Source organism: Anolis carolinensis, chromosome 2 (genome assembly GCF_035594765.1).
Source record: "Anolis carolinensis isolate JA03-04 chromosome 2, rAnoCar3.1.pri, whole genome shotgun sequence".
NCBI classification, from domain to species: Eukaryota; Metazoa; Chordata; class Lepidosauria; order Squamata; family Dactyloidae; genus Anolis; species Anolis carolinensis.
The window spans coordinates 173,539,782-173,560,135 of record NC_085842.1 but is presented as its reverse complement, the minus strand read 5'-3'; the positions used below and the strand labels follow the sequence as shown (position 1 = coordinate 173,560,135).

Here is a 20,354-nt window from a genome sequence, read left to right as displayed (position 1 = left end):
GTTGTGCTGAAGGACATAGAAAACACCTAGAAGACATATTTTGTGGGATTCGTATATATCAAACCGTGGGTTCTGATCCATGGGTGGTATCATATTAGAATGATCCTTAGATTTAAAGGTAATCCTGAGCCACATCAATTGAGACCAATTTGTAAGATGTCAGAATGAAGGTGGCACCTTTCCAATATGCAGTGAATCTGAGCATTTCTGGGTAGTTTGATTTCAAAGGGACACAAAAATAAAGAGAGCGGATCTCTCTCTCTCTCTCTCTCTCTCTCTCTCTCTCTCTCTCTCTCTCTCTCTCTCTCTCTCACACACACACACACACACACACACACACATATGACATCTGTATATAAGAATAACACTAGGATAAGGAGATATAGTGAGGAGGGTGTGAAGTTTGTGGCTAGAAGTGAATTGTGTTGCCAGTGTTCTCGAGTTCCAGTACTTTGCGGGAAGGAAGTTTCCATAATACATTGCAATGGATTTGTTTTTGTTTCTGCTAGCAATGACACTCCTGGCTGGCATTTTAAAACTGGTGAAGTTAATGGGACCTGGGGAATGGGACACTGGGCACTTGCTTGAGTTTGGGGAATATTTTCTGTTGCTATATTTCAATGGTTCTCAACCTTTGGGTCCCCAGATGTTTTGGCCTTCAGCTCCCAGAAATCCTAACAGCTGGTAAACTGGTTGGAATTTCTGGGAGTTGTAAGCCTAAACATCTGGGGATCCACAGGCTGAGAACCAGTGCTATATTTGATTTATATCATACCTTTCTCCCAGAAATTGAGATCCAAGGTTTTTTGCATCCACGACTGATGACCCATTCCTTTGTCCTGTTTCATCTCCTGTGATTTTTTGTGACCATTGCAGCTGGCAGAAAATGGTAGTTTTCCATTTCTCATAACTCAGCCCTCCACCTAGCCTTCTGGAAGCTGGCAGTAATTTGTGATCCCATATTCTTTTTGTATATATCATTCTTCTATTTGTATCTGTCTGTGTGTAAGCAGACATGCATGGAATGACAGAGGAGAAGCAAACCATCCCTATACCTTGTTTGAACACAGCTTGCCTCTCTGCTTAATTCTTCTAAAAGGTTGTAGGTTTCCTAATGAAAGGATGCCTGCATGTTACTTTCATTACATTTGACCACAAAAATGATAGAGGAGTCAGAATATCCTTTAACTAGGGGGATAAAGACACCCCAGACTGTGAAGTCTGATGTGTCACAAACATACTGCGTCTGCTGTTACGAAAATTGACTGGCTTTGTCCCTTCAGAAGGGAGAATGCATTTTTTAATGAATAATAATAATTGACAAAAGTTAAATTCCAAAAGCATACAGCATCCCCATCCCTGTTTTTTCAGCCAAAAATTTCAGATACTTCTTATAAACAAGGTTGTTACTCTGCAATTAAACTGTCATTCATTGAATTTTACAAGAGGACCAGATGATTTTGGCTTCAGCTTGTTATCCTCTCATGTTTAGTGATGTTTTCTTCCATCTCTTTTTCCCTATCAAAATAATTAAATTAAAAATAGAGAGAGAGATAAGAAGTCTTGTAGCATGGGACACAGCAAATTAAAAACCATATATAGCCAAAATCTTAAATCTCTCCATCTCTTTCTCTCTATATACATCAAATGAACACTTATAAGTACAAATTTGCAATAATCCAAAACACTGTTAAAAAGCTAAAAGCATTGCATACCACATTAAACACAAATAAAGAGCAAAAATGTCTGTGTGTGGACCTGCACGTTGCCTGCTTAAGGCAAGCCATTTCATTAACTTTTCTTAGACAAGGAATACTCAGGTGCTTTTGCCAGTTTCTTCTTCTCAAATATAGTCTACAGCACCTTTTGGTGATCTCCCATCCAAGTAGTAACCAGGCTTGATCCTGCTTATCTTGTAAGACAGGATCCAGTGTCTTTATGATATTTAGGCACTAAGAGCGAAAGACTAATTAAAATAAATCTTTCTGTTTTCCAGAAGCTTCTAAATTTAACAGAAAAGATCATATTCTGTTACTCTATTTATGTCAGCTATGTAGATTTCCTGTGGTTTTGGCAAAGTGGCGTTGTGGAACAGGAGTTTTCTCAGAATTTTTTCTCTTGTGACTTGAGCCCTCTTCTTTCACAGCTGGATGTGTATCAGATTGTGATACAGAAATGTTAATATTGCAGTTTACTGCTAAGGCGGTGTCAGTTTGGTTGTCTTGACTTCAGGGCAAATGGTCCAGTCTAGCCAGAAAATGGTCTACTACGGCATTAATTGACAGCTAGGCTCCAGCGAGAACAAGTGCCGTCAGCTCATAGTATATTACCATTTACAAATTTGAATGGATTGGACTGAGGCCATCTGAAGTGGACTCACAGCACACTTCTGCCACATTAATTGATTATGCTGACTTGAATCTAAAAGGCCTTGACATTTGGTCTTGCTCTCTGTCTTCCCACAGGGCAAAGTCCCAAGAAATAACACTCCAGGATGTTACCACCAGGAAAGCAATATTTCTGATTGCCCTTCAGGAAGAACTACTTGATAGACATATGGGAGCTGAATTTTGAGTGGTTTATGCCTGGACAAGGGGGGGGGGGGGGGTTTGAGAGTCTCACTACTTTCTCCCAGCCTTCATTGCACTTGTGGCAGTAGTAATGCTGCCGTTTTAATGTCTTCACTGCTTGCTCGATCAGCGTTTCTGTGGAATTTCAAGCAGGGCTAGGGTAAACATATGGCCCTCCAGGTACCATTGGACTGCAGACCTTATCTCATCCTCTTCCCTCACCATTACCTAGGCTGGTTAGACTAGTTGGTGACAGTTGCAGTGCAGAAATACCTGCAAAGCCAAATATTCCCTCGCCCTGTCATGAAGATTTATCTTTATATTAATAGTCTGTACATTAGCAAAGGGCCTACATACCTAAAGGAACCAGATCCTAGTTTATCTTGGAAGCTAAGCAGGGTCAACCTGTTTCATACTTGGATGGGAATCTGCAAAGGTTAACAGATGCTGTGATAATGGCAGTGACAAACCACATCTGAATTTGTTGTGGTTGTAGACCTTCAAATTGTTTCTGACTGATGGCAATCCTAAAGTCAACCAATCATGGGTTTTTCGAGACAATATTTGTTCAGATTTGATTTGATTTTCCATTGTTCCCCTTTGAGACTGAAATAGTGTGATGTTCTCAGCATTATCCAGTAGGTTTCTGTGGCATAGAGTTTCCAGGGTCAAACTACTACATCATGCTCCTCACTATCTCTTGATACTCACTTCTGAGTACTCCTTGCCTAAGAAAACCATATAAATTTCATGTGGTCACCGTAACTAAAAAAGGGCTTGAAGGTGTGCGTACATGCACACCCACCCACCCACCCACATACACACAGCCTTATAAGGAAGGTAATGTCCCTGACAGAGGTCTGCGGCTGAGCAATTGTAGCTTGCCTAAGACTGTTTAGTGAATTAATGACAGAGTCAGATGAACATTTAAACGGAAGACTTCCTGATTCATAGCTTGGTTGTACTACTAGAAGAATACGCTGAATCAGGAAAGAGGAATCATTATTTGTTCTACCAAACCAAGGAGAGATAAACAGGATGTGGAGTGGAAGAAATATGTTTAGGGTGGCTATCTCCCCATTTGCAATGGGCTGTCTGCTGTTTAAACATATGTGTCTGGGGTCAGCTTGCCCTTTGAGGAGCACTTCAGGCATTTTTCTAAAGCATGGCTGGGTATATTCCATGCCACAGAAAAGTAAAATGTGCAGTCTGAAATCAGTTTTTGTACAGTTAGGAGTACGAGCTTTAATAAGAAAGATGAAGAAAGAGCTAATTAAGATGTTTAATAGTATATTATTGGGACCAGCTACCTGACGGTTCCACTTGTGGAATCTCTACTCAGCCATGAAAACCCACTGGATGGTATTGGGCAAGTCACACAAAGGAGGGCAAAGGCACTTTGACAAGAAAACCTTATGGTATGTTTGCCTTAAAATCACCAAAAGTTGACTGGTAAGCATACAACAACAACAGAGAGAAAAGTGAATAGGATAGAAGAGGTGGGTTCAGATATTTTGAATTTTGGTCTTTTCCATAACCGGCTCTAGCCTTGTCCAGCTATGTAGATCCACCTCAATTTCACTGAACAGGACACAAAACAGTTCCTCATCTTGGTTTAGTTGCAGCAGTGCATTGATTGAAAGAGTGAATGCAAATGGGTCTTCCTTATTCACCAACACATCATGGAAGACGTTCTTTTTTGTGACTAGAACACTCAAGAATGGCAATTCTGAGAGAGGTAGTCCACCCAAATAAGAAGCCAAAAGAATGAGTACATCCTGGACTCTCCACAAATCCCCCAGCCAACATGACAATTCTGAGATATGTGCAAGTAACTTTTGTAGACTCAGGCACATTTGAAAAGTTTTCCAAAGTTTGGGAATGCTTGGAAGAACTTAATGTCTTTGTTTTTCACTCAAGCACTTTGGGTTACATGAAAAAAATGAAGTTTTTGCTTTAGGCTTCCTGGAGCCGAGAATGAGGGGAAGAAGGGAAGAACTGAGGGAGTTTCTCATCTGTCAATGACACATTTGACAAATTGTAATTTAGAATTGGAGAGGAGGATTTCTTTCAGAAGTTCTCACAAACAATGGCGTCTTCTTGACCTCTCTTTCCCATTTTCCGGCAATTGCCACAGCAGTTTCCTCCTTTGACCACTATGGTGGGATGTTTCTTTTTATATTTTGGGTCTATGGTGGTTGATACTGCAGCACACAGGGTGTAATTTTTGAAAGAGTAATTTTAACTTCTTTTTCTTAAAGAGGTAGATCATCGTATCAATGTCAGCCCTGGCTAGTACTTGGATGGGAGACAGCCAATGAGTCCCAGACTATATTTCAGCAGATGGAAATGGCAAATCCATCTCTTCAGCATTCGTTGCCTAATTTATGTATTGCTTTATAAAATGCATGGAGGTCTCCATCAATCAAAGGTGTGTTCGCACACACATACAAACATTGAAATTGTTCCTGAGGAATAAACATTTTCCTCTTCTTCATTTTGCTTACAGTATTTTCTGTCATGCCCTAAAAAAAGAAGGTAACAAAAGTGAGATTTTAAAGAATCTCTTGTGGTTTTAAGAAAATGCTGCTGGTAAATACATGTTCTGAGTCAAACTAACATTTAGGAAGTGTATTTTTGTTGCAGCAGAAGCAGTTTTAAAAAATGGCATTTTACATACAAAGAAAAAAAAGTAGGTTGCCCATTGTTTATATGACAATTAATCACTGAAGACAAGTATACAAATTTAAAATACCTTTCATATCACTTTGTGAATTTAAGAATGCCCCTAAGACTCTTCAGTCATTGAGGCTCATTCAGTCATAGCCATTCTCTACTCCCATCGCCTGCCTTCCTTCCCTCCCCTCCCCTCCCCTCCCCTCCTCCTTCTCTCTCTCTCTCTCTCTCTCTCTCTCTCTCTCTCTCTCTCTCTCTCTCTCTCTCTCTCTCTCTCTTTCTTTCCTTCCTTCCTTCCTTCCTTCCTTCCTTCCTTCTTTCTACCTGGTTTAAATTTGATTCCTTGGTTAATTGCTGACTGTATTTTTATTGTTTTGCACTGTTTTTGTTAGAGGTCTTAGATATTGGGGCAGCATGAAGAAGTTAAACATGCAAATAAACAAATGCTCAAACTATTTAACTTGAAAACTTTGAACATACGCCGTTCTGTTTAAAAGAATGGTTGTAGGAGTTTAGAGCAGTGTGTTTGGACATGTATGAATGTGAGAGGGAAAATAACATACATTACAGTGTTGGACTACAGGGTATGTACTGACATTTGATCATGATGGATTTTCGCTTTTCAGAATTTGTCATTTGTTTTTCTGGTTCTTTTTTCAGAGATAGGCATCCAGATTCTGTTACAAAACAATTTCACATTGTCCTCCTTTGTGACCTGTTGTTTTTTACCCAAAGATAACTAGAACCTCAATTTGGGTTTTTAATTTCTTTTCCCTCTCCCCTTTTTATTTCTACAGCATTAGCTGAGGAGGTTGATGTCTATGTTGCTCCACTTCCAAAGATTGGGGAACAAGCCCTGGAGAGCTCTACTTCACAAATATTGTGTAAGATTCTTGTTACTGCCCTTCTCCCCAGGTTGATGCCCCATAATTCAATGATGTTGAAGTATTGCTTGGTTGTGTTAGGTCTTCAGTTTGGTGATCGCCTTGATCTTAAAACGGTGATGGCTCTGTTTACATTGGCAGGAGATTCCTGAGTGGCTTCATATGGAAATAGTCCAAAAGGGACATGGCATAACCATCAGAAAAGAGTGATATCTTTGGTGCTTGTTTTGGATTCACCCAGACTTTTTTCTGAAATCTTTATCAACTAAAATTAATTTCAAAAATAAAGAAAATGATTATGGAAAAAGTACAGTTTTTCATAATATATAAATTAAAACTACTGCAGCCAACACATATCTGAGACAGTCAGCCTAACATATACACACACTAATAAACACATAATAGACACATAACTGCTGTGATTATTCTACGAACCTCACATTCATTGCATTGTTTTCTTACTCACTTTAGATAACACTATCTGCCCAAACTTCTACTTTTAATTTTTGTTGTTTATTCGTTCAGTTTTCTGACGCTTTGTGACCTCATGGCTCATGCCACGCCATCGCCACCCCGAGCTCCTTCAAGGTCAAGCCAGTCACTTCAAGGATACCATCCATCCATCTTGCCCTTCATCGACCCCTCTTCCTTTTTCCTTCCATTTTCCCCAGCATCATTGTCTTCTCAAAGCTTTCTTGTCTTCTCATTATGTGGCCAAAGTACTTCATATTTGCCTCTAATATTTTTCCCTCTAGTGAGCAGTCGGGATAATGCCTGATAACTTTTAGTAATGCCCCTCTAATTCATAAATCCATTGGGTGAAATCTGCCTTCATCTTTGCTGTGGAAAAATGATAAATAAAGTCCCAATCTTGAAGTTGGTCAGGGATTTTTCCTTAGTCAGCATCATCAGTTTGTCCGTCTTCATTAGTCTGCAAATCTTCATCAGTTGTTCTTCTTGTGTTGGAATGACGGGTTCTTTCCATCTCTGCACATAAATTATTCTTGCTGCAGTAAGCCATATATTGTAGTAGTCTTCCACCATTTTTCCTTTGATACCAGTATTTCTGGCCTTTTTTGCAAGACCATCACATATGATAAAATGTTATAACATTTTTCTAACATTTCCAACATTTACTGGAACTGCCTTTATACATCTTAGAAAGGCTCTCTGGAGTCAAATACCACTTATACATCTTGTAAAAATATTTCAGAACATTACCCAAAGTAAACTTCAAAGTGAATTTGTGTACCTGGATTTTGAGCCCATTTAACTATACAACGTTTTCTGAAGTTTTTTGAAAAGAAAATGCAGGGAAAATAAAATCTCCAGTTAGCTTTTTCCAATCTCACTGGACACTTTGAAATTATTGGTATTTCTACTTTAACTATGAAGGCTCCGCCTTTGAGGAATCCTGGTTCAGAAGGAGTTAGAATTGCCTCAGAGAGGGTGCTTATAATACACGTCCCTGAACTTCAGATCTCGTGATAGAGAGTTCAAAATACTCTTCGCCCAACTACAACTCCTGGATTCCATAGGATGAACCCATGAACATGGAATGCAAGTCTTGGAATTATGTAATGAGAATGCAGGCAGTCCCTGGGTTGAATTTGAATGTACGTTGGAACAGGTACATTTGTTAAGTGTAACTCCACTCTGCGGATAGCATAGGGAAGGGTTAACACCCCTATAACATTTGTTGTGCCGCCTGTGCCCCAGTTCAGAAGATTTCACCTCATTTTTTGTCCCTGTGACAACCGCATTTGGAAAATTTTGTGTTGTGAAAACAAGGATTGGTGAGAAAGCTTCAATGGAGATGCCTTTTCCTCATGATGACTGTTAAAGGAGTGAATTTCCCTTTCTAGGGGTAGATTTCCTCTCACTTCCTGTTGTTTCATCCCCATTCTCAACTTTGAGTCATATGTAAGTCAGATGTTGCCTGTACACCCCTATCTGTCCATCTCTGTCACTTTATTCCATCCTTCTTTCAAACATTCTTAAGTTCTGAAAACACATATCTTATTTCAGTTTCCCTTTTCTTTGCCTTTAAGTGCTCTCCCAGGACCACCAGCAGATAAGGAACATAGCAAGGCGTGTTTCTCCCTTCCCATACTCTCCTTTCTGTCACCTTGACCCCCAACACTTGGCAATAGTTCATTGGCAGGCAGGGAACGATGGGAGTGTGTAGTTGCCCTACATACTATGGTTATCAGAAGAATCATGTCTCCCACTTTTCTCCTATGCCTCATTATGTTGATTGTTATCAGTGTACCAAGTCCCAAAGTGGTACTCAGAGGACAGTGTGGTGGTGAGCAATGGAGGAGAAACACTTCTCTTCCCCCTTGACATACTCCTCTAGTCTTGCTGCTCTGAACTGTCAGTTGCCCGTAAGGAAAGAGGAGAGTTTGTAGAGTGATGATGGTGTCAGTGCTAGATTTTGGAGGCAGAGAGGCAGCAGAGATGGGAATTCTCTCCAGTTGAGATTTTGATCTGAGCTTGATTTGAACTTTTGGAGTTCATCTCTTGTTTCGATTTTGCTTTTGTGAGCTCCTGAGGTTTGTTTCAAGGCTTAGCCCAAGAGAATTTCACTGGCACCTCTGGTATGAATATAGATGTACTGCAAGGAACAATACATTTTTGGTGCCACAAATGACAATCTGGGGCTCTTGGATGAGTTGAGGAAACAGATATTGGAGACATCTTGTTGCCACAGGCTTTTGATTTTGCCTGACCCTCAGTGGAAAATAGTGCACAATGCAGAGAGGGTGAATAGAGACCTATGATCGTCTCCTGATGTTGAATGGCTAGATGAAAGAGAGTACTTCTTCACATAGTGCATACTGCTGGAATCTGGTATGAGAAGATGTATTAAATTTTCAAAGAAAACATGATATCCTAGTTTCAGAGAGAATAGCAGTGACTCCTAATCATTTTATCTTTTCTTGAGCATTGGAAGTGGCCTGCCTCTCTATGCTAGTTACTGGAAAAGATAACCAAAGGATTGGTCTCCTTTGGACTTCCCATGGGCAAGTGGTTAACTGTGGTATAAATAAAATGCTGGCCTAGAAAGGTCTTTGTTCTTCTTAAGTTCTTAAGGTGTATATAATGCCTTGCCTTATACTTGCCTGCACTCTCTATTTTCATTGTGTCTGAAAGGAGTTTGTCTGAGGTTTTCTTCCTAAAAGGGGCTTCCCTTTTGTGCCTGAGTTCTCTTTGATGTGTTTCTACTGCTACTCACTATGTATAGAAGAGATGCTGGATATACTATCTTCGCTGTCCTGATACCCTTTGTCCTACCTTTGTAGATTGTTCCATTATGCCACACTATCAGCTTTTTCCTGAGAATACTTGCTTGGTGGTTGAACATGTGAAAAGAGTGAGAGAAGAGTAGGGGATAGCTATGCCGAGTTACACTTGAAATTGCCTTTCCCCCCTCTCTTTCCAAGCATTCCATCTCAACTTCTCTACCTTTTTTCCTTTGTGCACTCTGTGGTGTCCTGGTAGATAGTACATGTAATTTAATTTTATTTGTTTATATATATGGGTATGATGTTTCAGTGGCACCCGGTATTGAAAGATCTCAGGGCAACAAAAGGTAAAAGTAAAGATTTCCTCTTGACATTAAGTCTAGTCATGTCCAACTCTGGGGGCTGATGCTCATCTCCATTTCTAAGCTGAAGAGCCGGTGTTTTCCGTAGACGCCTCCTAGGTCATGTGGCCGGCATGACTGCATGGAGAGCCGTTACTTTCCAGCCAAAGTGGTACCTATTGATCTACATACAAAAAATAAATAATTTAAACAAGTCATAAAAAACATTGAACAGGTTAAAACAGATTTATAAAGTTTGAAAAGTTTAAATATCCTTTGTATTTCCTTTGTAAGGTCCAAAGGTTTTAATCAATAGCTGTGGCACCTAAATAAAACCAGTGTAGAAGGAACTGGGCCTCCAAGGGTGGGTATTGCACTATTGGTATGCCCTGGTTGAGAAGGCCGTCTTCAACATCCTCACATAACATTGTATATTGATTTCACAGATGGGGCATAGAGGAGCCCACCCCAGCAATCCTCGGCTCCAAACTGTTTAGAGTTTTTAATGTCATCACAAGCACTTTCAAGTGAGATGGAAGCATATTATCAGCCAGTGTATTTCCTTTGTGGCATTGTGTGATGTCTGTGTGATATCCCAGTCAAACATCCTGCTACTTCATCAAAACATCATTTCCAGAGAGTGACCTGGAAATCTGAGAGTCCAAATGTTTCTTTTCCTTTATGACATTTCTGTTTACCCTGGGCTTTTATTCTTTGGGCCAGTACTCCTCTTTTATTGGCTAGATGTGGTGTTGTGGCTATGTAGTTGTGTTGGGGCAAAATGGTGATGGTGGCATTGCCCTTGCAGAAGCATTCTTGTTTTTTTGTGATTGTAACTTGCTTAGACATGCCTTGGCTCAGTTTAGACATAATCTTGGTTTAGTGTGCCTGTGCAGATTACTGGTGTGTGATGCCTCATTCCTCCTGCTTGGCCCCTGTTGTAAATGGCTAAACAACTGTGGTTTCTTCTTCACTGCATGGCTGATCCATCTGAAGGTGACAGTCATGTGAAGAACTTGCTGTGGATGAAGATGGTGACTTGACTTAGGGCAAGCAAGCCAAAGTTTCTGATTCACACAAAATGACAGACTACAAATAAACTATGGAAGAAAAGGCCTGTGGTTTGTTCAGCCACTCCTGCTTATAAGGGGGGCCCAATGGGAGAACTAGAGTAGCATGCTTATGCCAGAATTCCTCATATTTGCATACAAAGAAGACCAGTAGGGAAAATTAGGCTGTTAAAAAGTCACTTGTAAGTCCACATGGCATTTTGACAAGCCTGTAATATTGCTGTATGTCCTTGTTTTGTTTTTTTTAATTAAGATATCATAATGTTTTTAATTCATTTCACAGAGTGTAATGAAATCTGTAGTGTTTATCTCTATTTTTCTCACACACAACCAAGTATTTTTAAAAGCCTTGGCTTTGGGTTGTTTGTCTCTCACTGATGTTTGTTCTGAGTTTGTATGTACAATCTTGTTTTGATTGGCCTTTGGATTTTGAAGATCAGCAAAGTTCACCGAGCTGAGTTGGATACTGGCTGGGAGAACTGAAACTGAACTTTAAGAACATGTGACACATCTCTGGTCACCAAGAAATACATTGAACTGTTAGATAATTTCTTTCTTTTCTTTTTTTTAAAGTACTGGTGCAACTGTATGCAGCTGTTTCTTTCCCACTTCATGTTAGTGGACTGAAACTTCCATAATCCTTCAATAATGTCTGTGTGGACTGATGGGAATTGCAGTATAACAAGGCATTCCCCGCATGTATACTAGTTCAGCCTTGTTTCTTAGTCTCTGATTTATAATGTGTGTGGCTGTTATTACTAAGCAGAGGTATTTGACCAGAGTTTCAGGATGTGGCTTTAAAGAAGCCACTTTGACTATTCAGCACTTTTACACTATGAAAAAGGAAGTGTCAAAAAAAATTACCAGTTCAAAAAGTAGAGGATCAGAATTCGTAGAATTTGGCCTCCTAGTGTTGAACAGATGTAGATACAGTAGTGTCTCACTTATCCAAGCTAAACGGGGCCGGCAGAAGCTTGGATAAGTGAATATCTTGGATAATAAGGAGGGATTAAGGAAAAGCCTATTAAACATCAAATTAGGTTGTGATTTTACAAATTAAGCACCAAAACATCATGTTATACAACAAATTTGACAGAAAAAGTAGTTCAATACGCAGTAATGTTATGTTGTAATTACTGTATTTATGAATTCAGCACCAAAATATCACGATATATTGAAAACATTGACTACAAAAATGGCTTGGTTAATTCAGAAACTTGGATAAGCGAGGCTTGGATAAGTGAGACTCTACTGTACATAGATCAATTAGCACTTATTTCTTTTGCCCATATGTATGTCCTTAATGATATTAATTGAGTTAAAGATGGAGGAAAAAATCCACAGTGGGTTTTTTTTCTAGAGGAGATGACTGGTAATAACTCTTCAAACTACTCAGGAGGAGCAAAGTAAGATTCTCTTTCTTCCTAGAATACTTAAAGAAAGCGAAAGAGTGTTTCCTGTATGAAAAACATCTTCCGAGTGACACAAGTCCTTTGTAAATGTAATGAATGTGTAAATTCAGCAAGAGTTGAATTTTGAGGTGAGGAATTATGAGAAATGTTGGTAGAGATCAATGGAAGGTTCCATTTATCACTTCTCCGAACTTAATCTCTTTGCGAGAAAAAGAAAGCAATTTAACAACTCCTGTTGTTAACTGTCACAAGCTGACTTCTACTTATGGCAACACTATGAATGAAAGACCTCCAAGTTACCCTATCTTAGTGGTTCTCAACCTGTGGGTCCCCAGATGTTTTGAACTTCAGCTCCCAGAAATCTTAACAGCTGGTAAACTGGCTGGGATTTCTGGGAGTTTTAGGCCAAAACACCTGGGGACTCACAGGTTGAGAACCACTGCCCTATCATCAGCAAGTTAAACATATAAGATAATAAAATGCAGTTGTTCCTGACCCCATTGCTAATTGAACACTGTTCTCCGTGACCATTATATCACATGACTCTACATAATGTCTAATACATGTTTGATCAAAGCAATCCCATAAACTTTAGAGTTGCTGTATTCGTTATTAGGGATGATTCATAAAATTGGTGTATTCAGTGTTATTTGAGATCTAGGCTCAGTCTTGGCTATTTCTGCATTTTCCTTTCCCCTTTCTCTTCCTTTCATTGTCATTGTAAACAGCAGGTATAAAACGCAATTGAGATATTGAGATATATAAACAGAAGGTGACTTTGCCTCCAGAACATACAGGTGCTTGAATATGCTGAAACCCTCAAACATCACCAGATAGTACCACCCTAGGCAGTGCATAAGTCATCATCTACCTGGGAGCATGTGCGAAAGAAGCCATGCAACTTCCTTTTCTTATTGTTGGGTTCTAGTCTGGATAGAATCTTCCAGTGATTATGAAGATTAACACAAAGATGTACTTAGTCCAGAATATTGTTTCCTACAGTGAGCAATCACATGCCACCAGGAAGCCCACAATCAGGGCATGCAGAACCACACTGCTCCTGATGTGGTAGTAAATCTATCCTGATCATTAGCTATTGATGACTCAGTACTCCCCAAATGTATCTCATCCAATCTTAAAGTTGTTCATGTTGAGGCCAAATGCAGCCGCATTCCATGCATTTCAGTAAAAGTACAAGAATTTCCTCTTAGGAAATTAATCAGCTTCCAAAGGATTACAGTATGATCCAGAAGTATGATGTCCATGTTGTATCTGTAAACCAAGTTATCTTCTGGATAGTGCCACCATCTCTGCTGATAAGATGTTTCAGCGGTTTTTCAAATTCACCATTGCCGATGCTGAACTCAGAGAATATTCCATTTTTAGAGGTATGTCAGCATCAGATGTTACAGATCAATGTAATAAGTCTGATTTCTTTCAAGATATTTGTAGCATAGTTCCAGTTTACTCAAGGTAGTGTGACCAGGTTGGTTAATGGAGTTGTAGTCTGAAACATCTGTCTGTCTTAATATATCTGCGTCCTTTCTCTAAAATAGATCTTAAAGTGTCTTCAAATTATCTTGCTCTAGGTGTTGCTAATCCTGTAGAGAAGTTAAGAGAAAGAGGGCCAGATTTCACAGCAGTTCTACTATGCTTCCAGTTAAGCACTACAGTTGGCATTGTTTGGTGCCTAAACATTTACTGAAGGATAAGAGTGAAGTCTCTTTCTAGATATATGGTTAAATCTGGATTGGGAAAGATCTATCCCTCCACATGTTTGAATAAAACTTTTGTCATCCCTGACAGTTGTCCATGCTAGCTGAGATTGATGGGAATTGGAGACTGACAGTATCTGGAGAGCCACATATTTAAAGAGATACCTCCCATTTTTTTTTCAGCTCACATGATTGAAAATGAAAAACCAACAAGATTGTGTTTTATCTGCCTCACCTCCTCGTTAATTTATTTTGCTCTGTTTCATGAACGGATGAATTTGCTTATCTGTATGCAGTGCTTTGCTTCTGCTTTCAATGTTATATACCTTTGAAGCAGGGTAGTTTCTTACTGCCAGTGCTTTTGGCACTGCATGGACTTTGGATGGCTTAAGAAGCACTAGAATGACTTGACGGCTTGCTGGGGAGTCGTCTGCATGTTGCAAGGGAGGGTGGAGATTGAGAAGGTATGCATTTTTTAAAAAGATAAATATTTATTTTGTAAGTGACCCATTGCTCTCTCCACCCTTCTCCAAACTGAAAGAAATTATGCACAGCAAATACCTGTGGCTTTTGCAACTGGATCTAAAACAGAGTAGCTAACAGACATGCCCTTCATGAAACCAGAAACCGGATTGGAGCAGTACTGCTTTTATGAATTCTCAAGTAGAAAGCTCAAGCACTTCAAGAATTGCAAAAACATGATTGAGCAATTAGAGGCCTCTATCATCACATCTTTTAAAATAGTTCTTTTTCATCCCTACGCTTTAAAAAATGTGCTTGCCCTTTTACTTGTTGGCTTTCATTTTTGCTTTTCTTATATAAGTTTTCCAACATGCTCGCTTCAGGAAAACATTTGATTAAGTGTGAGTATGTAAAAATAGGTGACAGCTGAATCTCTCCTGCAAATTCTCCATATATTGCCTTGCAAAAATATTCGTGCACACATCCTTTAGTTTATTTACATTTTGAGAGCTTCAGCATACAATTGAAATGGATGTTCCACTGTTACCACTTGATGTGCACTATCAAGGTATCAAATAGTTTATTACGGGAAAATTTGAGTAAATAAAAACTGTTACTTGTTGGATGAATATTATTTAACCTCCTGAATCAATACTTGGTAGAAGCATCTTTGTCAGGAGTTTGAGCTTCAAGGCTTCTTGGATGATGATGATAATAATAATAATAATAATAATAATAATAATAATAATAATAATAATACTTTATTTTTATACCCCGCCTCCATCTCCCCGAAGGGACTTGGAGCAGTTAAGCTTTTTGCATCTGGATTCCGAAATATTTTTTACTATTTATGAGTGTCATTGTCTGCTGGAAGATAAATCTCTGGTTTCATGTATGGCGTAGAAATAATGCTGTTCGATGCCACTTTAATTACAATGGCTCAGCACTCTGGAATCATGGGAGTTGTAATTTTACAAGGTCTGTAGCCTTCTCTGCTGAAGAGTATAGGTGTCTCACTAAATGACAAATCCTGATTCCATAGCAGTGAGCCATGGCAGTTAAAACAGTGTCAAACTGCATTGTAGAGTGTAGCATTGTACAGTGTAGAATGATGCTCCCTCAGTCCCAGCTCCCTTGGAAACTGAAAGAGGTCTTCTTCTAGAATTGCTCTGTATCAGACCTTGTTTACTTCCTCCTCAATCTTGACCACTTTTCTGGTCTTTACTGATCAAAAGTGTCTTGACAACATGATCCTACAACTACAATATTTCACCATGTTAACCTCAGTTTCAAAGCAATGAGCATGGTTGGCATTCCTTACAAATAGTGTTTTGTAGTGTCAAAATATTTTATTTTGGTTTCATTAGGCCAGAGAACCTTTTCTTGTACCTTTTCTTTTGCTTTCCATATGTCCTTTTAGCAAACTCTAAATGCACTTCCTTTCTGATGCTTTTCCATAAAGCCCAGTTTTGTGAGATCACTTTGTCCCTTGCATCTTGGCTGCAGACTTTCTATCTCTTTCCAAGTTACCATGGACCTTTTGGATGCTTGTCTGAGTAGAGATCTATTTACCCAGTCACTGAGTTTTGGTGGGTGGCTTTCTCTAGGCAGAGTAATCGCTGAACCTGTTGTTGTTGTTGTTGTTGAAATAATTGATTTAATTGTACTTCAGGGGAATATTTATAGTTCAATATATTTTAATAACCCAGTCCTGATTTTACACAACTTTATCCCACACTAGCTTGGATAGTTCCATGGTATTTGTGATGCAGTTGCTTAGAGATAGCTACTCTTCAAAAATGTTGGGACCTTCCAGAAACAATGGTGTTTAATATGAGATTACGAAACATGCAACAGTATACACAGATGGACACCATTCAACTGTTGATACAACTTCTGAAAGCAGTGGGTTGCAACAGAGCTGCTTTTAAATGTGTTTATATGGTTTTGCCTATAAGTCACTAATCAATTTATGACAGCCCCATGAATTTCAAAGGGTTTTCTTAAGTAAGGAATATGCAGAGGTGATTTTGCCAGTCCTTTCCTCTGAAATACAGCCTACAGCAGTGGTTCTGAACCTGTGGGTCCCCAGATGTTTTGGCCTACAACTCCCAGAAATCCCAGCCAGATTACCAGCTGTTAGGATTTCTGGGAGTTGAAGGCCAAAACATCTGGGGACCCACAGGTTCCGAGGTTCCGAACTACTGGCCTACAGCACTTGGAGTTCAATCTGATCTTAGAAACTAAGCAGTATCAGCTCTTGTTAATACTTGCATGGGAGACTGTCAATAAATACCAAGTGCTTTACAATATTGTATCAAATAGCTAAAAGGGTGATTATTTCCAGATTGTAACATAATTCCACTTTGTAACACAAATATTGAAAAATCAAAAGGGTGAATACTTCTGCACTGTGTATGTGTTTATATATTGGGGGATGTTTTTAAAAACAGTTTCAAAATAAAGTACTTGTTTTGGTTTTATTTAATAGGAATTGTGTGGCTGTATTCAGCTCATCTTTGCTGTCATTTCTCACAAAATCTTTATAAGTGTTTTTGGTTGCTTCTTTGTTTGTCTGTTCTGTTTTCAGGACTCTCCAGTAGTCTTTGGCTCAGTCTCTAGTTTATCACTTGTCTCTCAGTAATTTCCCACATCTTCTCTTTATCCTGTAAAAGGTAATCCTAAGGCAAATCTATCATTGAGTTTTCTTGACAAGATTTGCCTTTGCCTTTATCTGAAGCAGAAAGAGTGTGACTTAACCCAGGTCAAACAATGGGTTCCCATGTCTGGACAGGGATCTGGACCCTGGTCTCCAGAGCTGTAGACGAACACTCTTCCCCAAAATCCAACATTACTTATCTTTCCCTAAAACAATTGTCATGTGGTTGAGAGAAACTGCCTTGTGGTCTCTCTGGGATGTCTCAACAACCAATTGAAAGCCATGTTAGGCAGCCTCTCTTTTTTTTACTTTGATTATAAGAATAGTATATCTGTTTCTACTTTGAGGCCAGTGCAAATTATCTGTGTCCAATTCAACATGGGGAATCTTGATAAAGGAGAAATATGATTCCCAACCTCCAGTCTAAAGTGACATGGCCCCTTTGTTCCCAATTCCTCTTTGGGCGCTTGCCTAATTAAAGAATGGGTTGTGTCACCTGAATTTGCTGGTGCTTTTTTAGAATTGGAAGCTGCTTTTGAGAGAAGAAAGTGTAGGCAGTGAAATTTCAGAACTTTGATATGTTTTGTTGATTTGAATTAAGCTTCTGATTTGCCAGGGCTCAATTTAGGTTTGCAGAACTCAGTCTGCTCTGATAGAACAGAAGGGGCAAGGAAGGAATGGGAGAAAAAAAAGGAAAGGAATGTGTGTGTAATAACTCTGTAGTCTATATCAGGGCTTTCCACACTGTTTATTGCAACACGTTAGTGTGTCAGCTGCAGTGCGTAGGTGTATCATGTAAACATAATGAGAAATGACAAGAATCTTAGCATTGTTGTACAAATAATATATATTTAAAAATGTAAATGGAAGGTTTTTCACAAGATATGTTATGTCACCATACTTTTTGTTATTACAAGTTATGTATGTACCTGTAATTCTTAAAAGGGGTTGGTTTAACCTCAAGTTTGCTAGTAAAATTGAATTACTGTTTTGCAGAATGAAATGTTTGGAAAGTTCTGGTCTAGACAGTTATGTGAGTGAACTTGGATTCGATCCCTTCTCCAAGAGCACTATGTGGAAACCTTTTTGGGTGCTTTGAGATGGCATACTCTGAAATGTATGGAGTGAACCCAAACATCATTATTATCCCACTGCTTTTTCTAACATTTTTATGTTATCTGGAACCTTTTGTTGAAACCGCAAAGGAGGAAAAGATGGAATAGGTACATAACTGTTTTGTGATCGGTAGTGCCAGAAACTGTCTGGAAGTGTCCTTTGTCCTTCTGGTTTCGTAGTACTGAAATGGTAATTTAGTACCTTTGTTCCGAATTGTGAAGATCAATTTCAAAATGATAAAGGTGTAAGATAGTTGTGAAGATGCAACAGTGAAACTGAATTTATTTTCCTGTCTCATGGTTGAAAAGGAAATTTTATTCTTTCTCCCCCAGGTGCTTTGTAACCTACAAGTGAATTGGAATAGAAGAAATAACTGTAAGGCAATGAGAAATGCCTACAGTCCTTCCTAACACTAAACTAAAGACTGTGTTGGTATATAGAAGTGCATAGAATGGCAGTTTGGCTTCGCATTTGAAGATCAAGAGGCTTGAATCCATGAGTATTTAAAAGCTATTAAAAAGCGGATTTGAAAAAAATAAATAGAGCAATCTCATCTCCAGCTTCAGCCATGCCTAGAGTCTGTTAAACTGCCTCTGCATCTTTCTGGCATTCATAACCGTGAGACGTGACTGAAATAATTCAGTTTTTCCTTGGCAGTTCAGTCACATTTCCACTTGATGTGCATTTCAGCTGGTCTTGAAAAGCATAGATACAATTACTCTAAAGGCTAACTCAGAAGTGCTCAGGTGCTTTAGTTCAACCATGTAATATTTTGCTCAGTAATATTTGTTTCCTCCAAGATTTCTTATATTGATATCTATATTAATTTATTTATCTCACTCACACACACACACAAAGCTTGGAGCATTTTCTTTTTATTGGATTCCTACAACTCCAGCAACCATGTTGTCTGGGAATGATGATAGTTGTTGTCTAGCACATCTGAAGAGCATTTGGTTGGGAAAGGCTAGCTTTTATCATCCTAGATACAGATAGTCAAATCCTTTGGCATGAGGTAGACCAGTGTCTGCATCAAAACTTAGGCAGTCTTGGTGCATTGCTTTGAATTTGGATGTGGAAAATAAATAAACCTCATTGAATACAATGGGGTCTTGGTTTCTGTTGAAGAACATGCAATTCTGCCAAACTTTTCTTGAAAATTGATAGACTGTTCCTTTATTATCTTCCCGTATCTCGTGCCAACAGTTATCAATATCAATGGACTTTTTTCTACTACCATAACAACAGGAGGTGTTAAAACAAAAAATAATTAATCTCTTTGCATCTGTGTGTTGATATAAAACATATAGGTAAAAATTAATGAAGTGGTAAATGGCAAAAGTCAAAGATGGCTTAGGACTGTCACCCTAGTCATTCATTTTCAGCTATTAGAAGTTTAGGATGAGCTGGAAAATTCCAAATACACTTTAGGTTTTCATCTTGCCCACTAAAAAATTCAAAATATTTCTCCACTGGCCAAGCCTGATGTTCAAAAATTAAATATTGGCTGCTAAAATGTTGACGCTTGGTTTAGGATTCCAAAATGCTGTTCCAGACCTAGCTAAATTATCCCTCCAACCAGTCTTTACAAAAACCCTTCTTGGCCTCATCCCTGATAAACTAAGCATTTGTCATTTCCTGCATAATTCAGATGGCAGAAACCCTCTTAGACTGATGTAGTTTTCAATTCAGTTTTCTGAGAAAGGCATTTCTGGAAGCCTTTGTTTTGAAAGCAGGGTCATATGAACTCGCATAATAAGAAAAAGGGAGGGGGAATGGAGGGACTCCATAATTAATGCCGTATGGGATTTATTCTTTCTTCTCTGGGAACATCTGTTTTGCAAATCAACCTCATTCCTATCCATATTTATTACCAGTGCTGTTTCCTCTGCAAAAAAGCACATTTCCCCGCCTTCTGGCAGGGGCACCCCTTTACGTCTGGCATGTGCAGCAGAGGAAAAGGGAGGAAACAGCAGATGGCGTGGCCCTTATGTTCTGTAGCTGCTTCACTGGGGCTTTGGTGTCATTTGGCTGTGTCACCTTCAGGGACACCACTTCCTCCTCCTCCTCCTCCTCCTCCTCCCCCTCCCCCCCTCCTCCTCCTCCTCCTCCTCGCCAGGCCATCCCATGCTAGCTTCCTGGCAGGATGGGGTGGGGAGTAAGCTAGGATAGACTGCAGTGGAGACTTCTTGCCTGTTTTG

General features: G+C 39.2%; 1 protein-coding gene across 4 annotated transcripts in view; it reads left to right on the top strand.

Annotated features, from left to right (window-relative positions):
* The window catches only part of lrp1 (LDL receptor related protein 1), a 384,066-nt gene that overhangs the window by 71,634 nt on the left and 292,078 nt on the right, over positions 1–20,354 (top strand). For 2 of the 4 annotated variants that reach the window (XM_062971112.1, XM_062971111.1), the window contains exon 3: positions 6,044–6,130. The exons of the other annotated variants lie outside the window; for them this stretch is intronic. In XM_062971112.1, the coding sequence (XP_062827182.1) occupies positions 6,044–6,130 (87 nt within the window). The remainder of the gene's footprint in view (positions 1–6,043; positions 6,131–20,354) is intronic. 4 annotated transcript variants of the gene reach the window in all.